The sequence below is a fragment of the Sphaeramia orbicularis genome, chromosome 17 (assembly GCF_902148855.1).
Source record: "Sphaeramia orbicularis chromosome 17, fSphaOr1.1, whole genome shotgun sequence".
Taxonomy (NCBI): domain Eukaryota; kingdom Metazoa; phylum Chordata; class Actinopteri; order Kurtiformes; family Apogonidae; genus Sphaeramia; species Sphaeramia orbicularis.
Window position 1 is genome coordinate 53,665,730 of NC_043973.1, and position 27,369 is coordinate 53,693,098.

Here is a 27,369-nt window from a genome sequence, read left to right on the forward strand (position 1 = left end):
TTCATATTTGTTCAGGTTATTCACATTTATTGTTAAAGGATAGCTTGTAAATGTACAATATTTTCATAATTAATGTTATCTTTGGCACTAAAACAAAAAAATTTGAAACTGTCATATTTATAGGCACAATGTAATTTTTTTTTTTCCACATGAAATCGAGAGTCATTATTTTTCATAGTTTTTTGACTATTATTTGACTGTGGATCATATTGTCTTTATGTGGAACCTGAACTAAAATGAGTTTCCACAGCCTTGACGGTGGAATTTTTGCACTTTGTAATCCCACAGGCGGATTACAACCTTTGGGGGGCCGCATTTGGCCCCTGGGACGCATGTTTGAGACCCCTGGACTACATCCTTATTACATCATTTTCTTCTGGTCGGCTGCACTGACCCACTTCTCCTCCGGATCAATAAAGCTCATTTTATTGTTTCTTATCTGCAATCAGAGTGGGTCCGGGTCGGGCTAGGAGCGCTGTGTATTTAAAGGGAGTCAATCAATGTTGTGCTAAGTGGTGTCTGATTTGTGACGGACAAATCAGACGATCACAAACCGCTTCCTAAAATGGCAGAGTATCAGGAGGTTGAAGGATCGGACCTCTAGCCGTCAGATGAAGACGAAGTGCTTTAAACCTTTTAAGACGATTGTGTCTGCTGACACTTTTTCTGCATTCACCATCATTCAAATTTCAATAACTCCTAAACCATTGTGCTATTGATGAAATCCAAACATCATCCAAAAGCTAAAGATCCTTGCCATTCGATGACAATCATCGGAGAAGGAGAGATAGACAATTTTTATTATTTTTTAGCAGCATTTTAAGGAGGTTTAATGGTGTTTTATACATGAATTCTTGTAATAGTTTTATGTAACAGTGATGGTACTTTTTGTATTCATAAACCTCAGCAATAAACAAATACAAATACTCAAGAATTGTGATATTTTGACCCTTTATAATATTTTTGATGCAAAAACAAAAAAAATGTTGGACTAAAAAAAAAATTGGATTAGTTATTTCTTCATATGTCATCCTGTCATATCTCAATGATTAACAGCAATATAGGTAAATATGCAAGTCTATTTTTGATGCTAGTTCAAATGTTTAAACGCTAAATGTGTTAACTTGGTAGAAGGGTGTTGGTGTAGGAATTTAACACAGTTTACAATGTGCTGATTTTAGTGGATGGGTCCGAATTTTTAAAAAATAGGGCCAAGGCTCCTGTAGTCCAACAGCATACTTTAAAGACATTAATTAACATTCGTTTGACCTTTCAAGGTTACTCAAGGTCAAAGGTCATGGCACCAAATTAAAACCCATATGTGACTTCCTATCTATTATTGTTAGTGGCCGGTTGACAGGTTTATTATTTAGATTTTTCTTTTTTTTTTGTTTCTGCTGGATTTTCTTTCCATTTTGTTTTATTGTGGCCACACCCCCTTTTGGGATAAATGAGGCTGATTAGCTCACACCTGTTTTGCCACACAGAGCAGAGCAGGATTGTGCTGAACAGTAAAGTGAGGTGAGCAGAATTATTTTACTGGTCCGGCCCACTGGACATCAAATTGGGCTGAATGTGGAACTGAACTATCATGAGTTTGACAGCCCTGCACTGGATGAATGAGGAGTTTACACCCTTGGTAGGCACCACAAGGTATGTGGTAATTAACTGTAGTGGCATGTTTTCTTCTTTTGTCTGTTCTTTTATTTTTTTTAATATGTGTATTAAATTATAATTTTAATTATGAGTAATATGTCTTGTTTATTGTAAAAATGTCTGTGCTTCTGAAGAAAATGTAAAGTAAGTAAACTTTGCAAAATAACTTACATATATATGTTTGTGTTCTAGTTTCACGGTGTTCGATGATGAAATAAAGATTTGTACCAGTTGAACTCTATGTCGTTTCATTGATGCCAAGGGCTGCTACAATTACCAAAAATCAATATTTGTCAATTCTTTATACTTTATAGTTTAATTATTTATTTGAAAGGGGACAATGCAATTTCATAAAACACATGGTTACACATGGTTAAAAAAAGCCAGAATTAGCCAGAAGGCTAGTTTTCATCTGTAGTCCCCTGGCCAAGTTTTAAAAAGGCAGTAAAAAAAAACATTTACAGGAGAAAGACATGGTTAGACACTTGATAGGGCACTAATGTAACAAATAACATATACATAACAGACTGTTAAGGGAGCACAAAACACACAATACCTGTACAATATAATACAAGATACATATTCGAACACTTACTATACAATTAAAAGAGAATAAGACATCACAACATATCACGACAACATTTGATCACAACATCAAAACATCACAACACACTCTAAACAAACTTGAGACTTTACCCCAATGAACCTCTGCTATGAATTTCAACTGATTCTGAAAGTTTTGGAGAAGAAGTTTCTAGAAATCTGAACATAAATGACCTTGGGTTTGACCTTTCAAAGTCAGTCAAGGTCAAAGGTCATGGCACCAGATGAAAGTCCATATTGACTTCCGACTATTATCAATAGTAATTATATCAATATCTTCAACTGTTTTCCAGTTATAGCACTTTGAAATGTGTCCCATTATAAACCAATGGAGATTTGGAAAATTCTAAAAATTCATAAAAAAAATTTTGAAAAATTAAAAAAAAATCAATATTTCCCAATTCTTTGAACAAACTTGGTAGACTTTTCCCCAAAAATCTTCCACAACAAATCATGTCATTCTGATGGTTTCGGAGAAGAAGATTCTTGAATAATTGTTTACGGATGGACGCCAACTAATACCGCTAGTCCATCGGAACTTTCGGACTAAAAATCGTGCAAAAATGAACAGGTTTTGAATTCTGACCTAAAACAAATTGTGAAAAATAAGATGAACTTCTATAACATGAAGTGCAAAGTGTGCATAATATGCTCAGCTGGATACCAGAGGGTCAGATCATTTTGAACATGTCCTTCAGACCAAGGTCATAATAGTTTTGGATTTTTCATATAGTTTAGTTTTATTTAGTTTGGAATTTTTTTCTCTAATTCAGTTTTAATTAGTTTTTAGAATAGGTTTGCTAGTTTTTATTAGTTTTTGTTTTCTTGTAAAATGCTTAGTTTTAGTTTAGTTTCATTTTTTTCATATCTTTGCCATTGTATTCACATAAATCCCAAACAGGACTCTGCCGCTTTCTCCCAATTTTATGCTGCGTTCCAGTTCACCCGTAACTCGTGTTTTTCCAACCTTCTACCGGTGAAAAGGCACTGGAATGTCAGTCAAACCCGTGACCTCGTACTAGATCGATGTTCTCCCACTTCCGACTTCTGATGTGATGTAGCAATGGCAGCCCCCATGGATGTGGTGTTTATGCAAACTGTTCATTACCTCCCCCCAAGAAGGTTATGTTTTTGCCGGCGTTGGTTGGTTTGTTTGTCTGTCTGTCTGTCCGTGTGCAAGATAACTGAAAAAATTATGGACAGATTTGGATGAAAATTTCAGGAAATGTTGATACTGGCACAAGGAACAAATGATTAAATTTTGGTGGTGATCGGGGGGCTGATCTGCCTTGGCGGAGGTCTGCGCTCAAGGTATTGCTCTGACATTATTTATCTGCAAATGTTCTACATAATCAGCAGTGACTCTAGAGTTAGCTAGTTTTCAGTCCATTGAGTGCAAGAATACATTAATACCAAATACTTAAAAAAATACAAATAACATAACATAAAAGTAGAACAGCTTCTCTTGCTTTATGCGCCAATTTTCCTCCTGTTTCCCTCAAATAAGCAAAGAGTAAGCACATTCAGGGATAGAAATGATTGTAAATGACCATACCGTATGGTCCACCATGCTGGTTTGTTTACATCTAGCTCCCACAATTCTTTGCGCTCAGGCAGTTTGGCATGACTTGCCTGGAACGTTACAAAGTCATGAGTCATGGTTTGAAGTCTTGACTTATGGGCTCAAAAAACAGCCTGGAACGCAGCAAAAGTCTCCATATTGCAGGTAGAGTTGGGACAAGAAAATGACTGTAAACAAGTGATGAGAAGTGACAGACCTTGAGTGTTCAGTGCCGCTAGCTAAAATTGCTTGAGTGAAATAAATCGATTTCATATTAATCCAACATCGACAAAGATGAAAGCTAAGGGAATTTTTCCATAATTTTTATCTGTTTGTTTTGTAAGCACACAATACAGTTTCAGTTAGTTATCTTTTTTTTTTTTTTTTTTTTTTTTTAATTGTAGTTTGTATTTATTTCAGTCAACGAAAATGTTTTTACAATTCTAGTTTTCATCATTTTGTTCGCTTTCATTAACGATAATAACCTTGCCTCAGACTTGAACTCTTTGAGGACATTTATAGTCTGGGTTTGTACTTTTCACACCGACACACTACTTTTACTTTCACCACTGTCTGTTTTTCAAACACGTGGATGTTTGCCGCCTCTGAGTTGTTCATTTAATTTGTGAAATCTGCATCGGACACAGCGTAAATTTCCTGTCGGTGCTTTGGCAGGGTGGTCGGAGCAGAGTGAGGCGTCTGATGAAGTCTTTCCCTTTACAGAAACTCTGGCTGTCCTCGGCATCACCTCCCTCTGCTGAATTATAGATACTTAACTGGGTGATTACAGCAGATTGTTGTACAATTGGCTGCGTCAGTCGAGCGCCATCGACCGTCCCAGATTCGCAGATTCTCCCAGTGACTCTCCCGCGACGGAGGCAGCAACTCATCGGTTTAAGAGGTTTATAGGCAGACAAGTGACAGCAATTCACAGAGCCGCTCTGTTTTCAGAGCTTTTCCTGTAGAGCGCCGAGGTGATGAGTGAAGTAGGACTGTTGTCATGAAAACCTTTAGAGGGGGTTGTTTTAGGACTGAAGTTAGCAGCGTTTGTGAACACATCTGTGTCTGACAGAGAACGCAGGAGATGGTTTCAGGTTAAACCTCAGAGCTTTGGAACGCACAACCACGTCCAACTCACAGAAGAAAAACAGCAGGTGAAGCAGCGGTGGCGTCTCCGACCATCCACACTCTCATCAGCGTCCACGCCTTCATCCTCATTGTCTCATCTCCGTCCTCATCTTTGTCCTCTTCATCCTCATCCTCATTTCCTCATCTTTGTCCTCATCCTCATCTCTTTATCTACATCCTCATCTCTTTATCCTCATCTCTTCATCTTCATCTCTTCCTCTTCATCATCATCTCCTCGTCCTCATCTCCGTCCTCATCCTCATCATCTCCTCATCCCCATTCTCACCCTCATCTCCTCACCTTCGTCCTTATCTCCTCATCCTTGTCCTCTTCCTCATCTTCGTTCTCATCCCTCATCTTCATCCTCATTTTCACCCTCATCCTCATCTCCATCCTCATCATCTTTATCCCCATCTTTGTCCTCATCTCCATCCTCATCATCTTCACCCCATCTTCGTCCTCATCTCCTCATCCTCATCTTCATCCTCATCTTCATCTCCATCTTCGTCCTCATCTCCTCATCCTTATCATCTTCATCCTTATCTCCTCATCCTTGTCCTTATCCTCATCTTCATCTACATTTTCACTCTCATCTTCCTCATCATCTTCATCCCCATCTTCATCCTCATCCTTATCTCCTCATCTTTGTCCTCATCATCGTCTTCATCTTCATCTTTGTCCTCACCATCTTCATCCCCATATTTATCCTCAGTTTTAGTTTTGCATTTACTTTCAAGCACTTGTTGACAGATTTCTGGACAAAAACACTGAGCATTAGTGACACTTTAGTGAAGATGCCGCCTTAAAGGCTGACAACAGAAACACATGAAGGCATGTTTTATTTCTGTGTATCTGAGACCTGATCATCACCACCCATTGAACATCTAATTTTTAATGACAGTAAATAAATTGTATTAATCTGCTTCATCAGTGCAAACGTCTGCTGCAGAGATGAATGTACATCAGTGGATTCATTATTAGTTTAGTTTTATTCTCAATAATGTAAATGTAAATGATGAAGACTAGTTACAGTGAAATAAAAGCCTTAGATTAAATACAAAAAGTCAAAATTAAAGCAAACAGATTAGAAATATTACCTTTTATGTGATTATTTCCAATAAAAATCCCATAATCTCCCCGGGTATCGCTGCCGAGGCCCCGTGCACCAATCACAGCGTGGGACTGGGTGTGGGGGCGGGGTTTATGGGTTTCAGAGGGAGTATAAGGTGAGTGGGAAAGTGAATTGTGAAATGTGGAATCAAACATTGATGAGAGGTTTGTTAATAATTCAGATCGGGTGTAGAGATCCGTCAGCGAACAGAGGAAACATCTGTCATTTCCTGTTATTTTTCTAGGCTTTACTTCCTGTTTGGATGGGGTTTTTTCCCTCCACTCGTTCATCTCATTAGTGTCTCAGTTTTTTTTTTTTTTTTACCAGTTATTTCCATATTTTGTAAGATTAGTTCTTGTTATTTGTCCAACTGTCCGTCCACTCCATGAAGATGAAGACGTGTTCGACATCCGTCTGTATGATGATGATAGTGGATAGTGGTGATGATGGTGGTGATGATAGTGATGATGATGGTGATGATGATGACGGTGGTGACGGTGATCATGGTGATGATGGTGATGGTGATGATGATGACAGTGGTGACGGTGATGATGGTGGTGATGATGTTGGTGATGATGGTGGTAATGATGATGATGGTGGTGGTGATGATGATGGTGATGATAGTGGTGATGATGGTGATGATGATGGTGGTGGTGGTGGTGATGGTGATGATGATGGTGATGATGGATGATGATGAAGATGGTCGTGATAACGGTGGATGATGATGATGGTGGTGGTGGTGGTGGGGGTTATAATGGGATGTAATGCGGGGGGGGGTCACTGTGGTCGACATCCGTCCGTCTTCCCTCAGACCCAACCTACATTCAGGACTTAAGGCCTCTGTTACATAAAACCACCGCCGCCGCACAAGCCGGCTTGCTGCCTGTTGCTAGGCAACAAGCCCCGGAGCCCCCGTCAGTGAGTCTCGCCGGACCACGGCTGCACCTGGAAGTCCTCAAATGGGGCAATGAGGACAAAAGACGCAGACAAACAGGGTCTGGATGCATTGACTCAGCTCTGGGTTTAGTTTTTTTTTTTTTTTTTTAATGTTTTCGTTGTCAACTTGAATCTGTGGTCGATCGTGGAAAACTGAAGCCCAAGAAGGTCTCATGTGGTCAGATCCAGATCTGATCCTGTTCTGGGTCAGATTCAGTGGATCCTGAAGGAGCTGAAGGTTCTGGTCACGGGTGGAGTTAAAGCTACACCTTCAGACTAAAAATGACAAACCTACATCAGGGTTTGTCTGAATCTGAGGTCGATGTTCAGAAAACAGGCAAATGAATGGATTCACACTTTAAATACTGACACTTTAAAGTCTATTAACCCTTTAACCCAGGGCTCTCAACTCATTTTCTTTCAGGGGCCACATTCAGCCCAATTTGATCTGCAGTGGGCCGAACCAGGGAAATAATAACAGAATAACCTATAAATAATGGCAACTCCAAATTTTTGACTGTGTTTTAGTGCAAAAAAACCCATTAAATTATGGAAATACTTATTCTTATAAACTATACAAAAAAAAAGATGTAAATAACCTGAAAAACTGAAATTTCTTAAGAAAAATAAGAGCAATTTTAACGATATTCTGCCTGAACTTATCATTTCTACATGTGCATTATGGATCAGATCTACAAAGACAGTTGTAGGTCCATCAGTCTTGATGACGACCTTAACTTCAGTTTTTGTGGGTCCTGTAGTGGCTTGTCAGCCCTATTTTGGCCCTGAAGTATCTGCCTCAAAGACACTAAACACTGAGAAACAGGCAGAAAATAGTTCAAATTGTGCTTAATTTTCTTTAGACATTTCAGGTTGTTCACATTTGTTCAGGTTATTCACATTTATATCGTTACAGGATAGTTTGTAAATGTAAGTAAGCTGAACTGATTTAGAAAAAGAAAAAAAAAGAGCCCAAAACATAAACTACTGGGCCCAAATTCGAATGCCTGTTGCTTCTTTCCTTACTTAATTTTAATATATTTTTTGCAAAAATTTTCATGTTATTCATTATTTTGTAAGCATTTTATTCATTTTTGATCATTTAGTTGCTTATTTTGATCTTTTTTCTACATTCTCTTTACATGTCATTATTCTTTTCTTCCATTTGTTCAGTTTGTGGCTTATTTTTCATGTTATTATTTTGTTGGTTTATTATTCATTTTTGTTCAGTTTATTGATCACTTTGACCATTTTGTTCATTTTGTTGCTTATTTGTTCCTTTTTTTGACGGTTTAACAGTTTTTTGAGTTCAGCCAAGTGTCAAAAACCAGCCGGACTTATTTAGAAAAAAAAAAAAAAACAAAAGAGCCCAAAACATAAACTACTGGAACCAAATTCAAATACTTGCTGCTGATTTCATTCTTTTCTTACTTTATTTTAGGTCTTTAAGGATTAAACAGCCACATGGTGCGCCCGTTACGCCCTGTTGCATCATGGGTCGTCATGGGCTGAGTGTTTGGGGTTTTTTTTTCTTTTTGGCGATTCCTCCAAACGCCGTCTCTCTCCTCCTCCTCGTCCAGATGGCGCTCGGCTCTTGGTGGTCAGCTGAGGACCATCACCGGCGGGAAGGAGGCGGTTGCCGTGGTGACCGTGACGTCGGTTACAGACTCCGGCAGCTTCACAAAGTGTCGACTGGAGCATTTTTAAGAATTAAGGACGATGCTCCGGTGTTTGGATGCACCTTCAGTCAAATGCTGTTGATGATTTGTGTCTTTTCTCACCTCAGATTTTTCATGAATGAAGGGAAAAAGAGTGAGTTTTGCGAGAAATCATGAAATACTGACTTATTTTTTGATGAACGCTTGATGAAAACGACTTCAATCTGAACCAAAAAGACATAAACTTTAACCTTTTTATGACGTGAAACTGAATATTTTCACAGAGATTCAAGAATAAACCGTTCAGACGAGGTGTGTTTATGTGCATCAGTGTATTTAATGTGATTTTTTGGACATTTTTTCATCTTTAACCCTCTGTCCAAAGCCGCACTAATATCAGACTTTTATTTCATGCAATTTGTTTTGACTTTTTAAAATTTATTTGTTTAGTTATTTGTATTTCTTCAACTTAAGCCATAAACAAAAAATACCAAATACTTAACAAATGTCAGAATTCTAACCGTTATTATATCAAAGCAGAAGAAAAAAATAAACAAGAGTCTACAACCTTTATTTGTTCATTTTTACTCATTTTATTTATTATTTATTTGTTTTCATTCATGTTCTTGCTTATTTCATTATATTTTCTTCAATTCTGTTCAGTTCGTGGCTTATTTTGTTCATGTTACTATTTTGTTGGTTTATTAATTTTGGTTCATTTTGTTGCATATTTTATTCTTTTTTTAAGTTCACAGCCAAAACAATCAATAACATGAACAAAGAAAAAAATACCTAATAAAACAGGCAACAAAATGAACAATAATAAATAAATAAATAAATAAACAAACTATATGAATGAAAATAAGGGTCAGGGTTATTTCAGCAGTGCTTAGATGAATATAATCTGTTTCTGGTTTGCATATGGAATAAAACTTCATCTGCGGTCAATAAAAGGTCATGGAAATTTTTAAAAAACAGTAAAATAAGCAACAAAATTAACCACAGCACCCAAAGTGACCAGTAAAATGAATAACAAATCAACGAAGTAACATGAACAAAATAAGACATAAACTGAAAAAAACTGAAGAAAAAATTATGAAATAGGCACAAAAAATAGAAAATAAATCACATAAGCAACAAAATGAACAAAAATGAACAAAAAATATTAAGTCACCAACAAAATGAACCAAATCAGGCAAAGCAATTGATAAAATGAACAAAACGAAGAAAAAATGAAATAATAAGACAAAATATTGAAGAGAAAAAAAAATATAATAAAACAGGCAACAAAAATGAACAAAAAAGAAATAAGTAATAGAAATGAAAATTAGGTTGTAGACACTTATTTTATCTTCAGTTATTACAATTTTTTGTACTTAGATGAATAAAATAACCTGTTTCTGGTTTGAATATTGAACAAAACTTCATCTGTGGTCGATAAAAAGTTGATAAAAGTCCTGTCCAATAGATTATAGAGGCTTGTTTTTATGTCAAATAATAAATTAAATTAACATAAATGAACAAAGAATTCACAAAATCCATAAATGAGCAAAAAAACTAAGATGGAAATTTAAAAAAAACAGCAAAATAAGCAACAAAATAAACAAAGAAAGCCAAAGTGACAAAAAAAATGACAAAAATGAATAACAAATCAACAAAATAATAAATAACATGAACAAAATAAGAGAAAAACAGAAAAAAAAATTAAGAAAAAAAAATGAAACAGGTACGAAAATGTAGAAAATAAACCAAATAAACAACAAAATGAACAAAATCAGGCAAATCGTTCAATAAAATGAATAAAACAAAGAAAATATAATAAAACAGGCAACAAAATGAACAAAAAAAAAAGAAATAAGAAATAATATGAATGAAAAGGGTCAGGGTTGTTTCAGACATGCTTAGATGAATAAAATCATCTGTTTCTAACTTGTATATGGAATAAAACTTCATCTGTGGTCGATAAAAGTCACTAAAAGTTCATGAAAATTTAAGCAATAAAATAAACAAAAATAGTCGAAGTGACCAAAAAATGAACAAAAATGAATAACAAATCCATAAAATAAAAAGCAACATGAACAAAATGAGACAAAAACTGAAAAAATTGAAGAAAATCAATTAAATAGGCACGAAAGTAGAAAAACAAACCGCAAAAGCAACAAAATGAACATAGGTGAAGGAATAATAGGTCAAATAAAGTCTTCATTTTACCTGCAGACCAGTCCAAAGGTCAAAGGTCAGAGCATCATCACATCAGACGGATGAAACATTCCTGCAGCCGCAGATGAATCTACAGATTCTGGAGGATTTTTTTCCCTTTTCTGGACAATAAGAGGAACCACTGAGCCTGTGCTGACACCTAGTGGACGACTGGAGGAACTGCACCAGGTTCATCTGCACAAACACACACACAAAACACAAAAGAACACAAATATGTTACATTTACATGGAGTTTTAGCCTCAAAGCTCAGTGTTTATTGTGTCACTTCTGCTTAAAATATGCATCTGCAAATTATAGTTTATTTTAAACCCTTAACTTCTATTAATACACTTTAATTTGGACATATTTAACATTTTCTTTTCCTTTCAGAGAGAAAAGACCAACTAAAAAGTAAAACAGTAATAAAATCTGAATAAAATGCGTGTAAATGTCTCATCTTTATGGTTTCAGTCCATGCAGTTTGATTGTACTCGGTTATTTTTCTGCTAAGCGTAAAATCTTTGTTTTTTTTCTCCTGTTCGTCCATGATTTGAGGTGTTTCTGCTGCAAATATTCAGCAAAAAGACAAAGGAAAACAAATGCATGAAATAAATAAACCCGTCTGTAGATTTACTGTCTTTAAACCATGAAAACACATAAAATCTGTTTGTTTGTTTTTTTCTTTTTTTATAAGTCCGACCAACAGTGTTTTTCATGTGAGTTTAACTGGAATTACCTTTTCCTTCCACCTGTTTCCTGATGAATCACGGTTGTTTACAGGGTTTATCAGTTTAATTTCACTTTTCTACTGTTATTATACTTTATTTCAAAATTACACTGAAGATATTAACAGTCAAGGATGTTAAATTAATTTTAGATCAGCTTCCACATTGAGACCAATATGATGTACAGTAAAATATCAACATAACCATAAAGAAGGACTTCTAGGTTTAATGTGAAAAAATTAAATATTATAACAAAATGTTTACATTTACAAACTATCCGTTAATAATAAAATGTGAATAACCTGAAATGTCTGTAAAAACAAATCAAATTTAAAAAATTTTGTCTATCAGCTTAAACAACAAAACAGAAATAAATCAGACATATAAATACAAATAAATAAACAGGAAAAAACAAAGTAAACAAATAAAACAGACTTCAATGAATGAAAATTGAATAAAGTAGAAAAAAGCAATAAATGAAAAATAAATTGAAAAATCAAAATACAATATAATAAACAATAAATAATGTCAACTCCAGATTTTTCAATTTGTTTTAGTGTACAAAAGTTAAATTAGATTAAAACATTTACATTTACAAACTATTCTTTGACAATAAAATGTGAATAACTTGAAACGTCTACAAAAACAAGTGAAATCTGAACAATTTTGTCTCAGCTTAAAGCTATACCGTATGATGTGGCATTTTTACACTTTTCTTTTGTCATCTTAAAATGCTCCTAATAAGTGTGTGTCAAACTAAAATGTAAAAGAAATCCACCAGGTATTGAAACTCAAAAATGTTTAATTCTCATATATTTCTAATAAAAGTCTGACCAATCATTTTAGTCGGTCCGAATAAAATAATTGATCTAAAAACAGACAAACGCTTATGTGTGGACATTAGAACTTTACTCAACCAACAAACAGAACGTTGGACCAGGACTTTTCCACTGGACTGTAGTTGTCCATATGGTGTCCAAATGTGGAGAACTCAGAGACAATACTGTTTCTTTATTTTGTTTTTATTCATATTTTTAATTCACAAATCAACATTTTTCCATAAACTTCCCCATTATGATGACTGATAATTCAACTAATATTACATCTTCTCATATTTACAACATCAGTATTTTCTACGTTATTGAACTAAGTCACGCCTCAGGCTTTAAGGGCAAATGGGTCCATTTTCTAAGATGGTGGACATCTGTCTATTGAACTGGATCATCCAACATTTTCAGCCCATTTACACGACCATAAAAAAACAATAACTGTTAATAATCAGATAAATGAAATAATCAGGTATGATGTGTTTACATGCACTTCAGAAATCATGGAAAAAAACGTTTTTCAATGTTTCAGTCCATTATTGGATTTCTTTGGGGGTTTGTACATACGTAGTGATGATAGAATCCAACTTCCTGTTCTGGTCTTCAGCTCATGTTTGACTAAATCACTCGTGTTTTGTCTCATTTCTATTTTCTTGCACATGCTCAAATGGAACAGAATGAACAGATCAGATGGGGTTAGGGTTAGGGTCAGATCAGATGAACAGGTTTTATGCATGAGCTCAGCCTCAGCCTGAGTTGGTTCATTATCTCCACTTCTATCGTCATCTCCAAATCCATGTCCATGTATTTGGAACTGAACCAATCAGGTTCCACTATTATCTGAAACCCATTCCAGTCACACGACTGCCTGATCAGTCCATGCTTCTACTGTAGGAAACAGGAAGGAACAGTAGATTTGAACTCAACTCCTCCAAAGTAGAAAAACAGCTCCACTTTCTTTGACTTCCTCCAAATCACAGACACCATCAAAGTCTTGTTGTGTGGTCCTCAGTTAATGACAGCTCTGTGAACACTGAAGATGCTTTTGCAAACACACTATTGGCTGGTTGATAGTCACATGGTGGGGACTATTAGAATCCTCACCAAAAAGTCTGAATGGGACCGAATCTGGATTGTGAGTTCAGGAAAAAAAAAGTTGATCTGTTTTTGTGTCATGTGGTTTAGAGACAGATACAAAAAGATTGATCTGATCAACTGGATCAAAGTCAACATGAGTTTAATGGAGTTTAGGAAAGTGGGCAGTGGATCCATCCCAAACCCAAACTCCAGCGTAGAGAGGTTGAGTGAATGTGGTCTGGACTCTGTGGATCAGAGTCATGGTTTCAGAGACGCTGTAGAAGGACAGAATACCTGCTGTGTGATCCAGGTACACTCCGATTCTGGAGGAAACTGGACCTGGGACAGAAGACTCTACACTGTTATGATAAAATACAGGAATTAAATCATCATAACATAAAGTCCAAGATTTGTCATTGTTTCCAAATCCACATTCCTTATCGGATCCTTTTCTCTTAATATCCTTATACGCAACTGCGACCCCAACACCTCCACCACTCCTCTCCACCTCCCAGTAACATCGACCAGTCAGACTCTCTCTGCTCAGGACTTGACACCAGTCACTGAATCTGTCTGGATGATGAGGATAGTTCTGTTTTTGACTCAAATGTTACCTTTTTATTCTTCTCAGACAGTGACAGATCTTCATTCAATGTGTTTGGATCCAGTGTGATTTCACGTGAATACTGTAAGAATTCTGCTCTGGTCTGTGGTTCAGCTTTAATCAGTAGAACCTGGTTTGAGTGATTCTCAGTGAGATGTTAGTCCATTCCTCTGTCAGACTGTGCTGTAGTTTATCTCTGAGCTCTGACACAGCTGTCGTCACATCCTCAAAGTAACTCTGAGGACGGATGGACGTGGGATGAGTCTGGATCTTCTCTGAGTTTGGACACTGATGGATACTGGAGTAAAAACTGGATGTGGTCGTGTGTGTGGACAGTTTGTCCATCTCAGCATCTTTCCTCCTCAGCTCAGTGATCTCCTGCTCCAGCTTCGACTCCAGCTCTTTGACTCGAATCACTTCAGTTTCCTCCTTGGATCTGATCTGCCGTTCCACATCACGCCTTCTTTCCTCCATCAGTCGGATCAGCTCAGTCAGGATCTTGTGGTTCTTCTCCACTGCTTCATCAGCAGAGCGTCTGATGGTTTCCACCTCCTGTTGAAGCACCTTCACATCTTCCTGTTTGTCTTTGATTCTCTGCTGGATTTTCTGTCGACTCACCTCCAGCTCTGTCTGCCTCTCAGTCCTTTCTGCTGCAGATGAGACTGTGTCATGGCCTTTATGTTCATCCACAGAGCACAGATAACAGATACACTGATGATCAGTGCAGCAGAACATCTTCATCACCTCATCATGACGAGAGCAGATGTTCTCCTGAAGCTTCTCCGATGGATCCACCAGCTTGTGTTTCTTAAATGCAGCAGATTCATAATGAGGCTGAAGGTGTTTGTGGCAGTAGGAGACCAAACACACCAGACAGGACTTGACAGCTTTAAGTTTTCTCCCAGTGCAGAAATCACAGACCACACCTTCAGCTCCAGTGTAGCAGTGGTCAGCAGCAGCAGCAGGTTCAAGTCCAGTCTTCTTCAGCTGTTCCACTAAATCTGCCAACATGGTGCTTTTGACCAGGACAGGGGTGTGAAGGTCTGTCTGCACTGAGGGCAGCTGTGGATGTTCTTCCCATCCTCTTCATCCCAGTGGGTTTGAATACAGCTCATACAGTAGCTGTGTCCACAGGGAATAGTCACCGGATCCTTCAATAGAGCCAAACAGATGGAACAGGAAAATGTTTTCTGATTCAGCTGAACTCCTTTCTGCTCCATTTCTGCTTTGTGTTGCCACAACTGGTTCAGTTTCACTTTGAGTGAAAGCAGTTTGAGCTCTGATCTGTTCAGCCTGTTCAGTGTTTCCTGTCTGCTGTCTGGAGCCGCCTCCTGTTGGCTCCGCCCACCTGTGAACTGTCAGATCTATAGGGGAGGAGTCCAGGTCATGTAAGGACAGAGTGGAGCTGCTGTGTTTGTTCCGACACAGAAGACAAACCAGCTTTTCTCAGCCCCATAGACCAGTTGTGTCCTAAATACAGTCAGGGTTTGAAGTGTTTTACTCATCTGCTCCTGTGGATCCTGGTTTTCAGATACTGTCTCCTCAGTATTTTCACCAACCCCAGATTAAAAAGGACATTTTAGATGAATAAAGTTGACTATGGCCTGTTCAGATATACATGAACTACATTTATGAGCCTTGTGAATGTCAATGACCACTGTAGAAAAAACACTATCTACATCTTGGGTTCCATTAATAGACTCTTAACAGAAACTCTACAGAGGAGCTAATAAGACCTCCAACACACACAAAGAACACACACTTACAAAGGACTCAAAACCATATGGAAATGTACTTTAAGAATACTTATGAATGACTCAGACAACTGTCCCTATGCTCGTCCTGACAACAGTACAACACTGAACACAAACATTCATTCATTCATTCATTTTCTGAACCCGCTTTATCCTCACTAGGGTCACAGGGATCACTTGGAGCCTATCCCAGCTACTTATGGGCGAAACCGGGGTACACCCTGGACATGTCTGACCCTAACCCAGTCTAAGGTTCACCTTCAATGTTCATGAGTTTAGTGTGTCCCAGTGTCTGACATTCAGCTTTAAACTTACAAATCTGAGTTCTTCCAAGTTCCACTGATCAAGATCCTATCACTCTCCATGGAAAAGATGGACATCCTGGTATGTCCTCACCACAGTGTCCCAGAGGAAGGCAGCAGTTCTGTCCATAGAAGGAAATCTACAGAAAATAACAAAAATAACAGCTTGAACACAAGTGGACAGGCGATTACTAACACAGTCCTTATAACATACATTTAACACTATGCATCATCCAGTGTAAAAAAATAAAACAGTACATTCTAAGAATATCTTTCTTTAGCAGTACAGTACCTGACAAAAGCACCTGAAACCATTTAACACTGTTTCCTTTAAGTCAAACTGGTTGAATACATGTCAGTCTTGTGTCAACACATCCACAGCAGTAGAACACACAGCGCCATGTTCATATGCAGTATTAAACTAATGTGATAAGACTGACAAACTATATGAGGAACTCTTTGGAGAACGAATGTCTATGAATCCCTTTGTATGTTTGTTTTTTGTTTGTATGTTTAGATTGTTGTAAATTCTTTTGGCCTTGTTGATTTAGTTGAGCTTTGTTATCTGTAATCCCTGAAATAAAGATTAAAAAAAAAAAAAAAAAACGGCGCCATCTTAGTTAGCTCCACAACTCAACTCATTTGAAACGTTTTAACTTCTTAATATCACAACAACTTTCATATCATGACTGTTTTTGGACATATCGACTTTCATATGCCATCTTACATTCTACATTTACCTAATAAATCTATTAACCAGGATAAATCGCCTAAACTAAGCTAAGCTAAGCTAAGCTAAGAGCGCTGCTAATTTACCAGGATATTCAGTCGGTGAACAGAGCAGATTCACGTACTTACTGAACAATTCACAACATTTTGTCCAGTATAAATCTATATGTTGTTGCTTCAAGTTGTCAAAAAGTTTCATGATTTATCTCTGTCAGTCGGTTTCTTCATTTCCATGTGTCTTATTAAACAGAAATATGGTTTTAAATCACACGGGGTTTCTTCTCCTAGACCTGTGAGGCGTTCAGGGTGCGTAGGGAAAAAAGACGAACGAAGGCGAACAAAGGGGCATTTAAGGAAAGATATGTAATTTAAGGTTACAAAATAACGTGAGATACATCAGTTCAGTAAAACACTGTTTAATGATTTGCAGTGAAAGAAAGTACCCTTTAATCAATACAGAGAACTAGTTTTTAAAACTGAAAACAAATCAGTGGATAAATTGATAAAACGTTGTGTTTTATGACTTACAGAGGAAAGACTCTTTCTATATTTGACTTGGCTCTGTTTTCATCTATAACATGTAAAGTGGTCCAATAATATAAATGTATTATTACCCGCCCGAGGCAAGGGGTATTGTTTTTGGTTTGGTTTGTTTCTTTGTATGTTTGTTTTTTACACTCTAGCACACAGGTGTCAAACGCCGGTCCTCGAGGGCCGGTAACCTGCATGTTTTAGATGTTTCCCTCTTCCAGCACACCTGACAGACATTATCAGGCTTCTGCAGAGTTGGATGATAGGCTTATCATTTGAATCAGGTGTGTTGGAAGAGGGAAACATCGAAAACATGCAGGATAGGCCCTTGAGGATCTGAGTTTGACACCCCTGCTAGCAGCAACACTATTGGTTGAATTCAGACCAAACTGGGTTTATAGATTGCCAGTGACCCAAAATAGATATCAGTACATTTTGGGAAAAGTAGCTCAAAGTTAAATTTTTTTAGGAATCTTTAAATTTTTTTTTTTTTCTCCCATTTCCATATAATCGGTGAAATTTAAAATATCTAAATAAAAATGTCAATTTGTTTCAATTACTTTAAACTTGCCACATATATAGGGGCAGTTGATATGCTGATATCAGCACACACATAGACGGGATGACATCAGCTGGATCGATGCCAAAATAAGCTACAATACATGTGAGGGGCGGGGTTTGTTGTGCCTGGAACCACTTGTTCTAATGTTGATGGTTCAACAGTGAAGCTCTAAGTTAAAATAAACAAAAAAAACCATTAGTCTCTGTTCAAACCTGTTGCTGATCACAGTGGCCACAGTTCTTTATCCTCGTTGTCGGACTGAACAATCCAAAGGAAAATTGGTAATCCACTGATAAATACCTCACAGTCCAGTAATCCAAAGGCAATGAAAATAATCCAAACGAACAAGTTTCCCAGACACGGCCGGACGTCACTGCTCTTTTCGTTACAGTTAATTGTACGTGGTCTATTAAAAGGTCTCACCGCAGGCTTCTTCCCGGTGGTCCTAGAGTTTTCTTTTTTAATTTTAACAGAAACTGGAACCGATAGCTCGACTCTCATGCAGACACCTGGAGTGTGTTCTGTTTGTCTTTTCCCCAACACCTGCACCACCCTCCTAATGAGCGTTCTGGTCCGCGTGCACTTGGACACACCCCTTCAGAATAACAGGTCATACAGATATACCAGGGATATAAGTTGATGAAACAAAACATTCTGTACACACATTCTGTGGCTGTGCTACAATCTCACAGACGAGTTCATTCAGAATCAGCTTTATCACAAACCAATGGGCTCGATGTTGTTCACTTCTCCTCCATTCTCGTGTCTCATTTTCTCATTCAATCTCTGCTCAGTGCATTTGCCCGTAGACGCTCAGCGTCCATGCACTTCAATGGGACTGAGTGGAACAGTTTTTTCATTGCCTCAAAACTGGATGGTAATTGGATAAATGCCACGATGTTGTCCCGCCCCTGGACGCTTGGCGTCTCTGGAGGTGAATGGAGCTGTGGGCGGAGCTCGGCTGGGCTGGACGCTGGGCTTCCACGTGCTGATTGGAAGATCAATCAAAAGGCTGAATCCCATTTGACTGACAGCTCTTTTGAGATCTACTCCTTCACTTAAAAGAGTTAAGTTTAATACTGTCGCACATTCTGCTGTGAAATGGAGAGAGAAACCACTACGAAATTACTTGTTCATTTCTTGCACTGTAAATAAAACACACTCATTGTGTCCTTGTTTCCATTTAACGTAATTTCAACGTTTTCTTGTTCAGCTGGTACGATAAGGTCACTGACCATTTTCTTAAAAAGGAACGGAGGGACGAATTTATGTTTAAATAACTTGACTTTTTTTTATGTAAGCCGACAATGAGCCTCCCCTGTCTGAAAGATGAGCAGCCGCCACTGATTTGAATGGATGGTTGAATGTAGATATGGTGTTTTTGGGCGTATATTCACAGCCTCCTCTTACTGACTGGACACATTTACCACATGGATCAGTGATTCAGTTCCTTTATACTCAGTCCAAGTTGAATCCATGCAGGTTTGGAAGGTTTTCCATCTTTAATGCTCCATGGATCCATATGCTCCTTTGACTCTGTTCATTATTATTATGACTTGTATTTACGCCTCCTGATTCATGTCCATTCAACAGTTCTATAAAAGTCTGTGTGTTGTGTGTTATTCATTCCAGCTTTAACAGGTTTGATCAGTTCCATGAAGAATCAAACACTGAGCTGCAGTTTGTTGTTGTATCCACTAGAGGAGAGTAGAGGACAGCAGCACAGGACCAATCAGTGACAGTAGAAGTCTAAAGGAAAAACTACAACTTTAAACATAGAGGTTGGAAATATGCAAACAATAAAAACAATGAATAAGGTTTGTATTAGTGATCAATTATTTAAACACAAACAAATTCATGACATTAAAAAGTCCATTAAACTTCAATTTGGGGGGGGAAAAGCCAAATGGAGTTATTTCCCAACCTTCTGAAAAAACAAATGTAAACACTGATATAATCTAAATCCATTAAAACGCGGATCATAAACACTGATGTTTGATTTAATTGAATATGTGACAGTGGATGGATTTCTATATCATATTATGATCTGAGTTTAGTTTGACACAAATCAAGGATGTGGAAAATGATGATGTTATTAATTCAGCTCTTGTTCAATTATTTTACAAGTAAATACAAGTGAAGATGTTAAAATAATATGGAGGGACTTTTAAGATCAATAAGTCGACATTTATTGAACAAACTTCATCTGAATATTCGCTGGTAAATACAGTCTGTGTCATGGACAAAAGAGCAGAAATGGACAGTTTGTCCAATAAAGGTGTGGACATGTGGACTAGTATTGGAAAAGGAGAGTTGTGGGAGGGAGGGAGGGAGGGAGGGAGGACAGAAGGAAGGAAGGAAGGAAGGAAGGAAGGATGGATGGATGGATGGATGGATGGATGGATGGATGGATGGATGGATGGATGGATAGATAGATAGATAGATAGATAGATAGATAGATAGATAGATAGATAGATAGATAGATAGATAGATAGATGATAGATATGCTTTCATAGGTAGTAGTGTGTGTGTGTGTGTGTGTGTGGGGGGGGTATAACTGAAAGTGCTCTGAGTGTAGGGATGGAACAGTGTTTGTTGGCAGAGGTTTATGAATGTCAGTGGTGTTTGGATCAGGGATGCACCCATACCACTTCTTTCCAGACTGAGTACAAGTACTTACATTTGAGTACATGCCGATACTGAGTACTTATATGAGTACTTAGTTACAACTGAAAATGTGCTCTATTGTCATTAGCCTCTTTTACACAGATCCTGAAAACAGGTGAGATGGTGATCCCACCTTTTTTCCACCACTGACTGAGTTCCACATCCAAACCAAAGGAGGAACAGAGGTGAGACAGGCTGGACTGTTACACAGCGGACCTGCATCCCCCCCCCCCCCCCCCCCATCTGCCTACAATAGAAAATAGTTTAAACTGCTGAAATATAGTTAAAATGTCAAATATCACTAGTTTTCTTTTAAATAAAATGTTCACTTTAGAGTTTTATGTTTCTAAATTGTAACGGTAGCGAAAAAAAAAAAAAAAAAAAGAAAAAAAAAGGGGGGGTTATAATAGAGGTCAATGGGGGTGACCAGAGAGAGTATGTGACACAACAGAAAAAAATATTATGACATCAAATCAATTTCGTTGCTAATCTTTGACCTATCCAAGGCTCTAATAACCATCAATGTTTCATCCACCTACTATTTATTTTATGGAAAATATTCCATTTTTTGTTTTTCTGTAATAACTCACTTAGAATTCAAATGATTAAACTCACATTTAACGGATTAAAATCCTGAAAACTGTTGAATGTTTGGTAGTTTTGAGCAGCGGAAAGTTGTTTAAGAGATTTAAAAAAAAAAAAAAAAAAAGCAAAATAAAAATGTTGGCATATGATGATTTTATAGTCATTTTTGTGTGTGTGTACATTTTTGGGTGACCAGAGTTTAATAAATTTGAGGAGGACATAAGGGTTAACCTGCACTAATGCAGTAAGTTTCAATAAAACTCATAACGATCCAAAAATTAGATTGTACTTATAATTTTTTATTATAACTTACTCATCTTCACATAAAGGACTGTAGTATCTATATCACATGAACATGTACACCGTGGAATAATGTGTCCATCAAAGGGAGTGAACTCATCTTTATCAACACTCAGGGTTAGGGTTAACCCAAACCTTAAGTGTTAGTGTCAACCTGAACCCTTCCATACACAGACCCACAACAAAGATTGCATATTGTATTTGTTAAAAACTGCCTTCTTTGAACCCAACATGAATAATAATATGGCTGATATGAATATAATTGATCCTCTTTACAATAGTTTAGGTCATGGGTCTGAGACTAACATTTTTCATGCTGGATGACCATAAAGATGCCAGTACTAATATGACAATTAATTTGGCAAAAACACACAGTAAAAGTCTCCATTCCCTTTAGTAATTAGACAAATGATCACAACCAAACATTCAGCCATGATACCATACAAACTGGGGAACAAGTGAACAAAGGTGACCAGTAATGACAAACTTAATAGTTTCATCACTCAGAAACATTGAAATACATCACAGCATCACAAACTCTGGTATACTGAACAGCAGAGCAAGAAAACCAATACAACAGCTGGTGCAATGGTACAGGTGTGTCCTTTTCAGATTGATGCGTTGGAAGTGTTCATATGTAGTCACAGCAGGATTCCAGATAGCCTTACAGTGTTATTTGATTTGTAAAAAAGAAAAAAAAAACAACACTCACACAGTTTTGGTAAGGGTACAACATAGTATCACATCATGCTTATTTATTACCAGTTGTTTTTAAGACCAACATTTCCGCCTCTGTAAATGTTGAACTTTGCAGTGCGTCGCCAGAGCTCAGCTGCTGCAGCTCGTTGGTTTCTTTCAGGAAGGGGGCGCTACATGCTGACTGGTTTACCTACACACTGACACTTCCTGATGTTGTTTTACAGCAGCTAAAGCAGCTCTGCTTTACTCCAAACGCTGGGTAAAGTTCTCTGGAAACAGTCCTCTTTGTGCACCCACGCCCATTGTTGACCAGTCGCTTTCTTTGATCCCTGTTAGCCAGCCAGCGTCCTGTAACAAACACAGTGACATTCATACGTACAATCTTAGAATTCATGATGATGTCAATGACATTTTAATTAGTGGGCAGCGATTAAAATTTTTAATCGCATGGATTTCTGGGATTAATCGCGATTAACTGCATAGTTATGGGGGGGGGTGTGCTGGCATCAACAGCGTGAATTGCCTTTAAGTGATATTTCAGACTTGAAGTACTCCAGTGATAAAAAATAATTCCACATGTCAACGCTTCCAAACAACTTTGGACTTCTCAACCCCACCATCTGAAGACATTTAAAATGAAAATGTCCATGTAAAAGACCGCTACTTTTCTCCATGTTTATGTCCACACCAGTTTATTTCCACTTGTGAGTGATTGACAGGAGTCTTAAGCCCACTAATAAGTACTAATACTAATAAGCCCAATAATATGTGATGTTCAGTTGTTAAAAGCATACAAAGGGGGCCCTCTAGTGGTCAGAATAACTTGCACTAACATATGTTTTGTCCTTTCGGTGTTACCGTAGTCAGTTCGGACATAAGAAGGAACTAACAGACACGTTTCTTTCACTCTGTTTGTATGGCCCCAAAAACGTTTGCCTGTGAGTATTTTATGTTCAGTTGTTGTCAGAATGAATAGTATAAAATATCTGATGTGAACCTTTGTTGCTGGATAAAAGACGTAAATTTTAAATTGATCTATAAATGCTAATCGTTAGCGTGTCTATGGATTTTCCCATTCAAGTTAGCATTGAGCTAATCACATCGTAAATAAGTAAAGGTTAGTTCAAAGGCTGGCATATTATACCTAAACACAACCAATGAATTTACATAAACTTAACATGAGCCTGGATAAAGAATTAGCAACCCATCTCCGACTACTAGCATAAACGAATTAACTTAAACGTGTTACACATTGCAATAAACACATCCAAAATAACGTCATAAACATGTTTCTAACGGCACGTTTGCATGTGAAATTATTTAGCAAACAACAGAATGATTGACACATACAGGCAATGCTTTTGCAGGAGTTACACAAAATTTGATTCAGCATTTCTCGGAAAGTTCGCTGGCTTTTCTCCTCTCAGCTACACCAGCACCAGTGCTTGGTTCTAGTGCGTGTGGAGCACCAAAATAAAAGCATGAGTTTCAAAATAACAGTCCGTTGTATAAAGGAACAAAGAGTTGCTTGAAAGGCAGAACGGCATTAACGGGAGATTTTTTAAAAATTGTCAGCGTTATTTAATGAATGCGTTAATGCGGTAATAACGCGTTAACTTGCCCAGCCCTAATTTTAATACATCAGAATTGACCCTAACCCTCTGGTACAGTCTACATAATAAGGGTTAGACCAGGGGTCTGCAACCTTTATTATCAGTCAGAGCCATTTTGCTCCCTCTTCTGCCAAAAAAAAATAGTTTGGAGCCACAAAAAATAACAGAGCTTAAAAACTTTTAGAAGTTTTCATCTTTTTTTTACATTTTAGCTGTTACAAACACTGAATACAACAAACAGAAGTGCAGTGTGGAATGGATTCTGGAGTATGATTACTCTAAAAGTACACAGTAAAAGTAGTTCATAGTATTTGTGCAAATAGTATATGAAGTACTAATACCAAAAACACCAAATTCACAAGGTACTTATTGGAAAAATTAATTTTATTCATCATTGAATTTAGTCTTAAAGCCAATTTCAGACGAAAAAACGAACACTTTTGTATCTTGGAAGGGAATCTGTTGTAGGATTACCCTAAAAGTACACAGTACTCATACTCATACAGTCGCTCTATGAAAAGTATCGCTATTTATGGAAAGGATTCTCTTCCAAACTCAACACTTCCTCCACAGTTCCCAGCTGTACTGCTCCATATTCTCCGTCTGGGTTCACATCCACAAGCTCCGGAAAACGGACAGAATTCCGTGAGTAAAATACAAAGGACAGACAGAACCCTCCGTCCGTCCGCCTGTGTCTTTAATGTAGAGCATAAATGAGCCCTTACTTATGTTGTTGAAGGCACATTCGCTCCATGCAGCTCATCTACAAAACTGTCGAATGAGTAGTGCACAAGAAAAACACTAGCGGCTGGTTTGACCACAGTAAAGGGAGGAGCCACTACAAGGAGGATGAAGAGACGCATGAGGCTCCGGAGCCGCAGGTTGAACACCCCTGGGTTAGACCATGAACCCTAACCGTAACCCTCCGGTACACAGTCTACATTATAAGGGTTAGGGTGGTCCACTTTTCTGTTAGTGTCCACAGACTGTCTTCTGTCTCCTGTGGGATGGTGGTCCACTCTTCCTGGTCCAAAGCCTCCAGTTGGGTCCAGTTGGATAGTCTCCAACCCATCACTGTGGTCTTCAGCTCCATCCACAGATTCTCTATATGATTTAGGTCTGGACTTGGACTGGGTCATGTCCTTGAACCACTGCTGCACTACTTTGGTGATATGCTTGGGTGGTCAGTGTTCTGCTGGGATGTCCAGTCAGGACCAGTCTGGAGTTTCTCAGCACTTTCACGTTGTTATCCAGGATGTTGATATAATCCTCTTTTTGTATGTAATGTACAACAGTGACTAACACCCCCCGATTTGTGCCTGAGCGCCCCCCTCTCAGTTTCTCCTTCCAAACACCCCCTGAAGATGTCCCATGCCCCCTGGGGGTTGGTACCGCCTCTGTTGAGAAACACTAGTCTAAACCCTGAATGTAGGGTTAGGGTCAGGGTTCATGGTCTAACCCTTATAATGTACAGGGGTTGGACAAAATAATGGAAACACCTAACATTGTGGCATCATAGAAGGTGTTTCCATTATTTTGTCCAACCCCTGTAGACCAGGAGTGTCAGAGTCATGTTAGTTCAGTTCCACATTCAGCTAAATTTGATCTGAACTGGACCAAACCAATAAAACAATTACCTAAATTCTGATGGAAATGTAGTGGGAAATGACATACACTTGGTTAAGATACTTTCCGTGGCTTGCAGAAAAGCTATTACAAGGAACTGGGGACCACCAACAAAGGACCAGTGGATTGAAATCATTGATGGAATGGAAAGGGTGACTCATAGAGTGCGACAACAGGAAGCACAAATGGACAAAAAGTGGAATAAATGGACTGTTTACAGAGCAAAGAATGATGGAAAGACTGGATAAAAATGTGTTGAAATAGGTATAATGTACCCAAGCAATGTTGATTTGTTCGTTTTTCATTTTTATTGTTTTGTCAAATATGTATAAAAAGTTTCAATAAAAACTTAAATGACAAAAAATAATAATAATACCTAATAATATTATATAATGTCAACTCCAAACTCTTCTCTGTTTTAGAGTGAAAAAAGTAAATTTACATTATGAAAGGTTTACATCCAGAAAAGATGTGAATAACATGAACAAACTGAAAAAATAAGTGTAATTGTAACAATATTCCGCCTCAGTTTATCATTTACACATCTACATTAGAACTTACAGATCACAGTGGATCTACAAACACACAAAACATGTCTTAACAGACAGAATATTGTTAAAATTGTACCTACCTCTCTTAAGACATTTCAGGTTGTTCATATTTGTTCAGGTTATTCAGATTTTTTGTGAAATTATGCTTTGTTTTAGTGTAAAAACAAAAATATATACATTTACAAAGAGAAAAAATTGGAGTTGTCATTTTTTTATATGTTATCATGATAGTATTTGACTGGTTCTGACCCACTGGAGATTGAAAGGACTCTATGCACAGCCCCACTACTTCCGTGGCTTTCAGGTGGCTCCTTTATTTCCTGTCTTTCATTATTGGACACACTGATTAATCCAGGTGTGCCTAATTAATCAGTAGTCACAATAAGAAGTAGCAGGCACACCTCAATTATTCAGTGTGTCCAATAATGAAAGACAGGAAATAAAGGAGCCACCTGAAATTCAGCAAGTAGTGGGGCTGTGCATAGAGTCCCTTGGTCTGAATGTGGAACCTGAACTAAAAGGATTGTTAACATCTTAGTGTAATTTTTGCATTTCACAAATTCATCCCATGGGCTGGACTGGACTCTGGCAGGCCGGATTTGGCCCCCAGGCCGCATGTTTGACACCTGTGATGTAGACTCTGTACGAGACGTGAGTGGTAGTTTCCTACGTCCAGAACTCCGAGGAAACTGTTAAAGTACTGTAACCTTCAGTAAAAGGCGACACTGGGAGTTCATCTACACAACATTTAATAAACCTCAATCTGAAAAACTCAAGGGAAGCGTTCTCACCTGATCTTCTACAGAAGCAGTAGGAACAACCAACACGATGTCACCTCGCTTCAGTTCCAGCTCATCTGAATTCGCTGCCTCAAAGTCATGCATGGTCTCAACCTGTAGGAGGACAGGTTAGGGTTAGGGCCACTTAGGCTGGACTGGCTGAGAGCTGAAGAGTCTGCAGTAAAAGCACACCTTATACAGGAAGTCGTCTGGCAGTGCTGAAACTCCACCAGATGGACTCATGTGTTTGACGGTCTGGTTCACGGCTGAAACCCCGTTGTCACTGACAGCGGTCGGAGAGATGATGTCAGCGTCTCGGTCGTCGTCCCTTCGTTACTGGATGCCGGCTCAATGACAACAGATGGGATCGGCATTTTCTCCTAGAAAACATGAAACTCCTTAGCCCTTTCATGCATGAATTATGAGAGCCTTAATTAAGTTTTTTTTCCTGAATGTTTTTATTCCTCTAGGCATAAACAAACAATGCGACTGACATTTTTTATTAACCTATTTTTCATGGAGTTGCAAAAATATCCAATCAGCTGGACACCATGCATTTAATTTTTGAAGCAAAGAAACATATTT

The 27,369-nt window shown here is 37.9% G+C and overlaps 1 protein-coding gene and 1 pseudogene across 1 annotated transcript; both read right to left on the bottom strand.

Annotated features, from left to right (window-relative positions):
• Nucleotides 1-13,289: 13,289 nt before the first annotated feature.
• LOC115436750 (tripartite motif-containing protein 16-like) lies at nt 13,290-15,309 on the bottom strand (annotated as a pseudogene).
• Nucleotides 15,310-21,496: 6,187 nt separating this feature from the next.
• Nucleotides 21,497-27,129, bottom strand: LOC115437718 (amphiphysin-like). Its single transcript, XM_030161039.1, has 3 exons — nt 26,977-27,129; nt 26,797-26,898; nt 21,497-22,563 (listed from the first exon to the last, which is right to left on the bottom strand). Exons 1-3 carry the CDS (start codon nt 27,025-27,027, stop codon nt 22,459-22,461), a joined length of 258 nt encoding a protein of 85 aa, XP_030016899.1. The 5' UTR covers nt 27,028-27,129; the 3' UTR covers nt 21,497-22,458.
• Nucleotides 27,130-27,369: the final 240 nt, after the last annotated feature.

What these genes read in the sequence shown, in the direction of transcription:
- LOC115437718 (XM_030161039.1), bottom strand. Translation starts at nt 27,027, where the DNA reads ATGAGTCCATCTGGTGGAGTTTCAGCACTGCCAGACGACTTCCTGTAT. An exon ending in CAGACGACTTCCTGTATAAG is followed by an intron (nt 26,899 to 26,976) that starts GTGTGCTTTTAC and finishes GTCCTCCTACAG; the next exon opens with GTTGAGACCATGCATGACTT. An exon ending in CTGCTTCTGTAGAAGATCAG is followed by an intron (nt 22,564 to 26,796) that starts GTGAGAACGCTT and finishes TGTTTGTTACAG; the next exon opens with GACGCTGGCTGGCTAACAGG.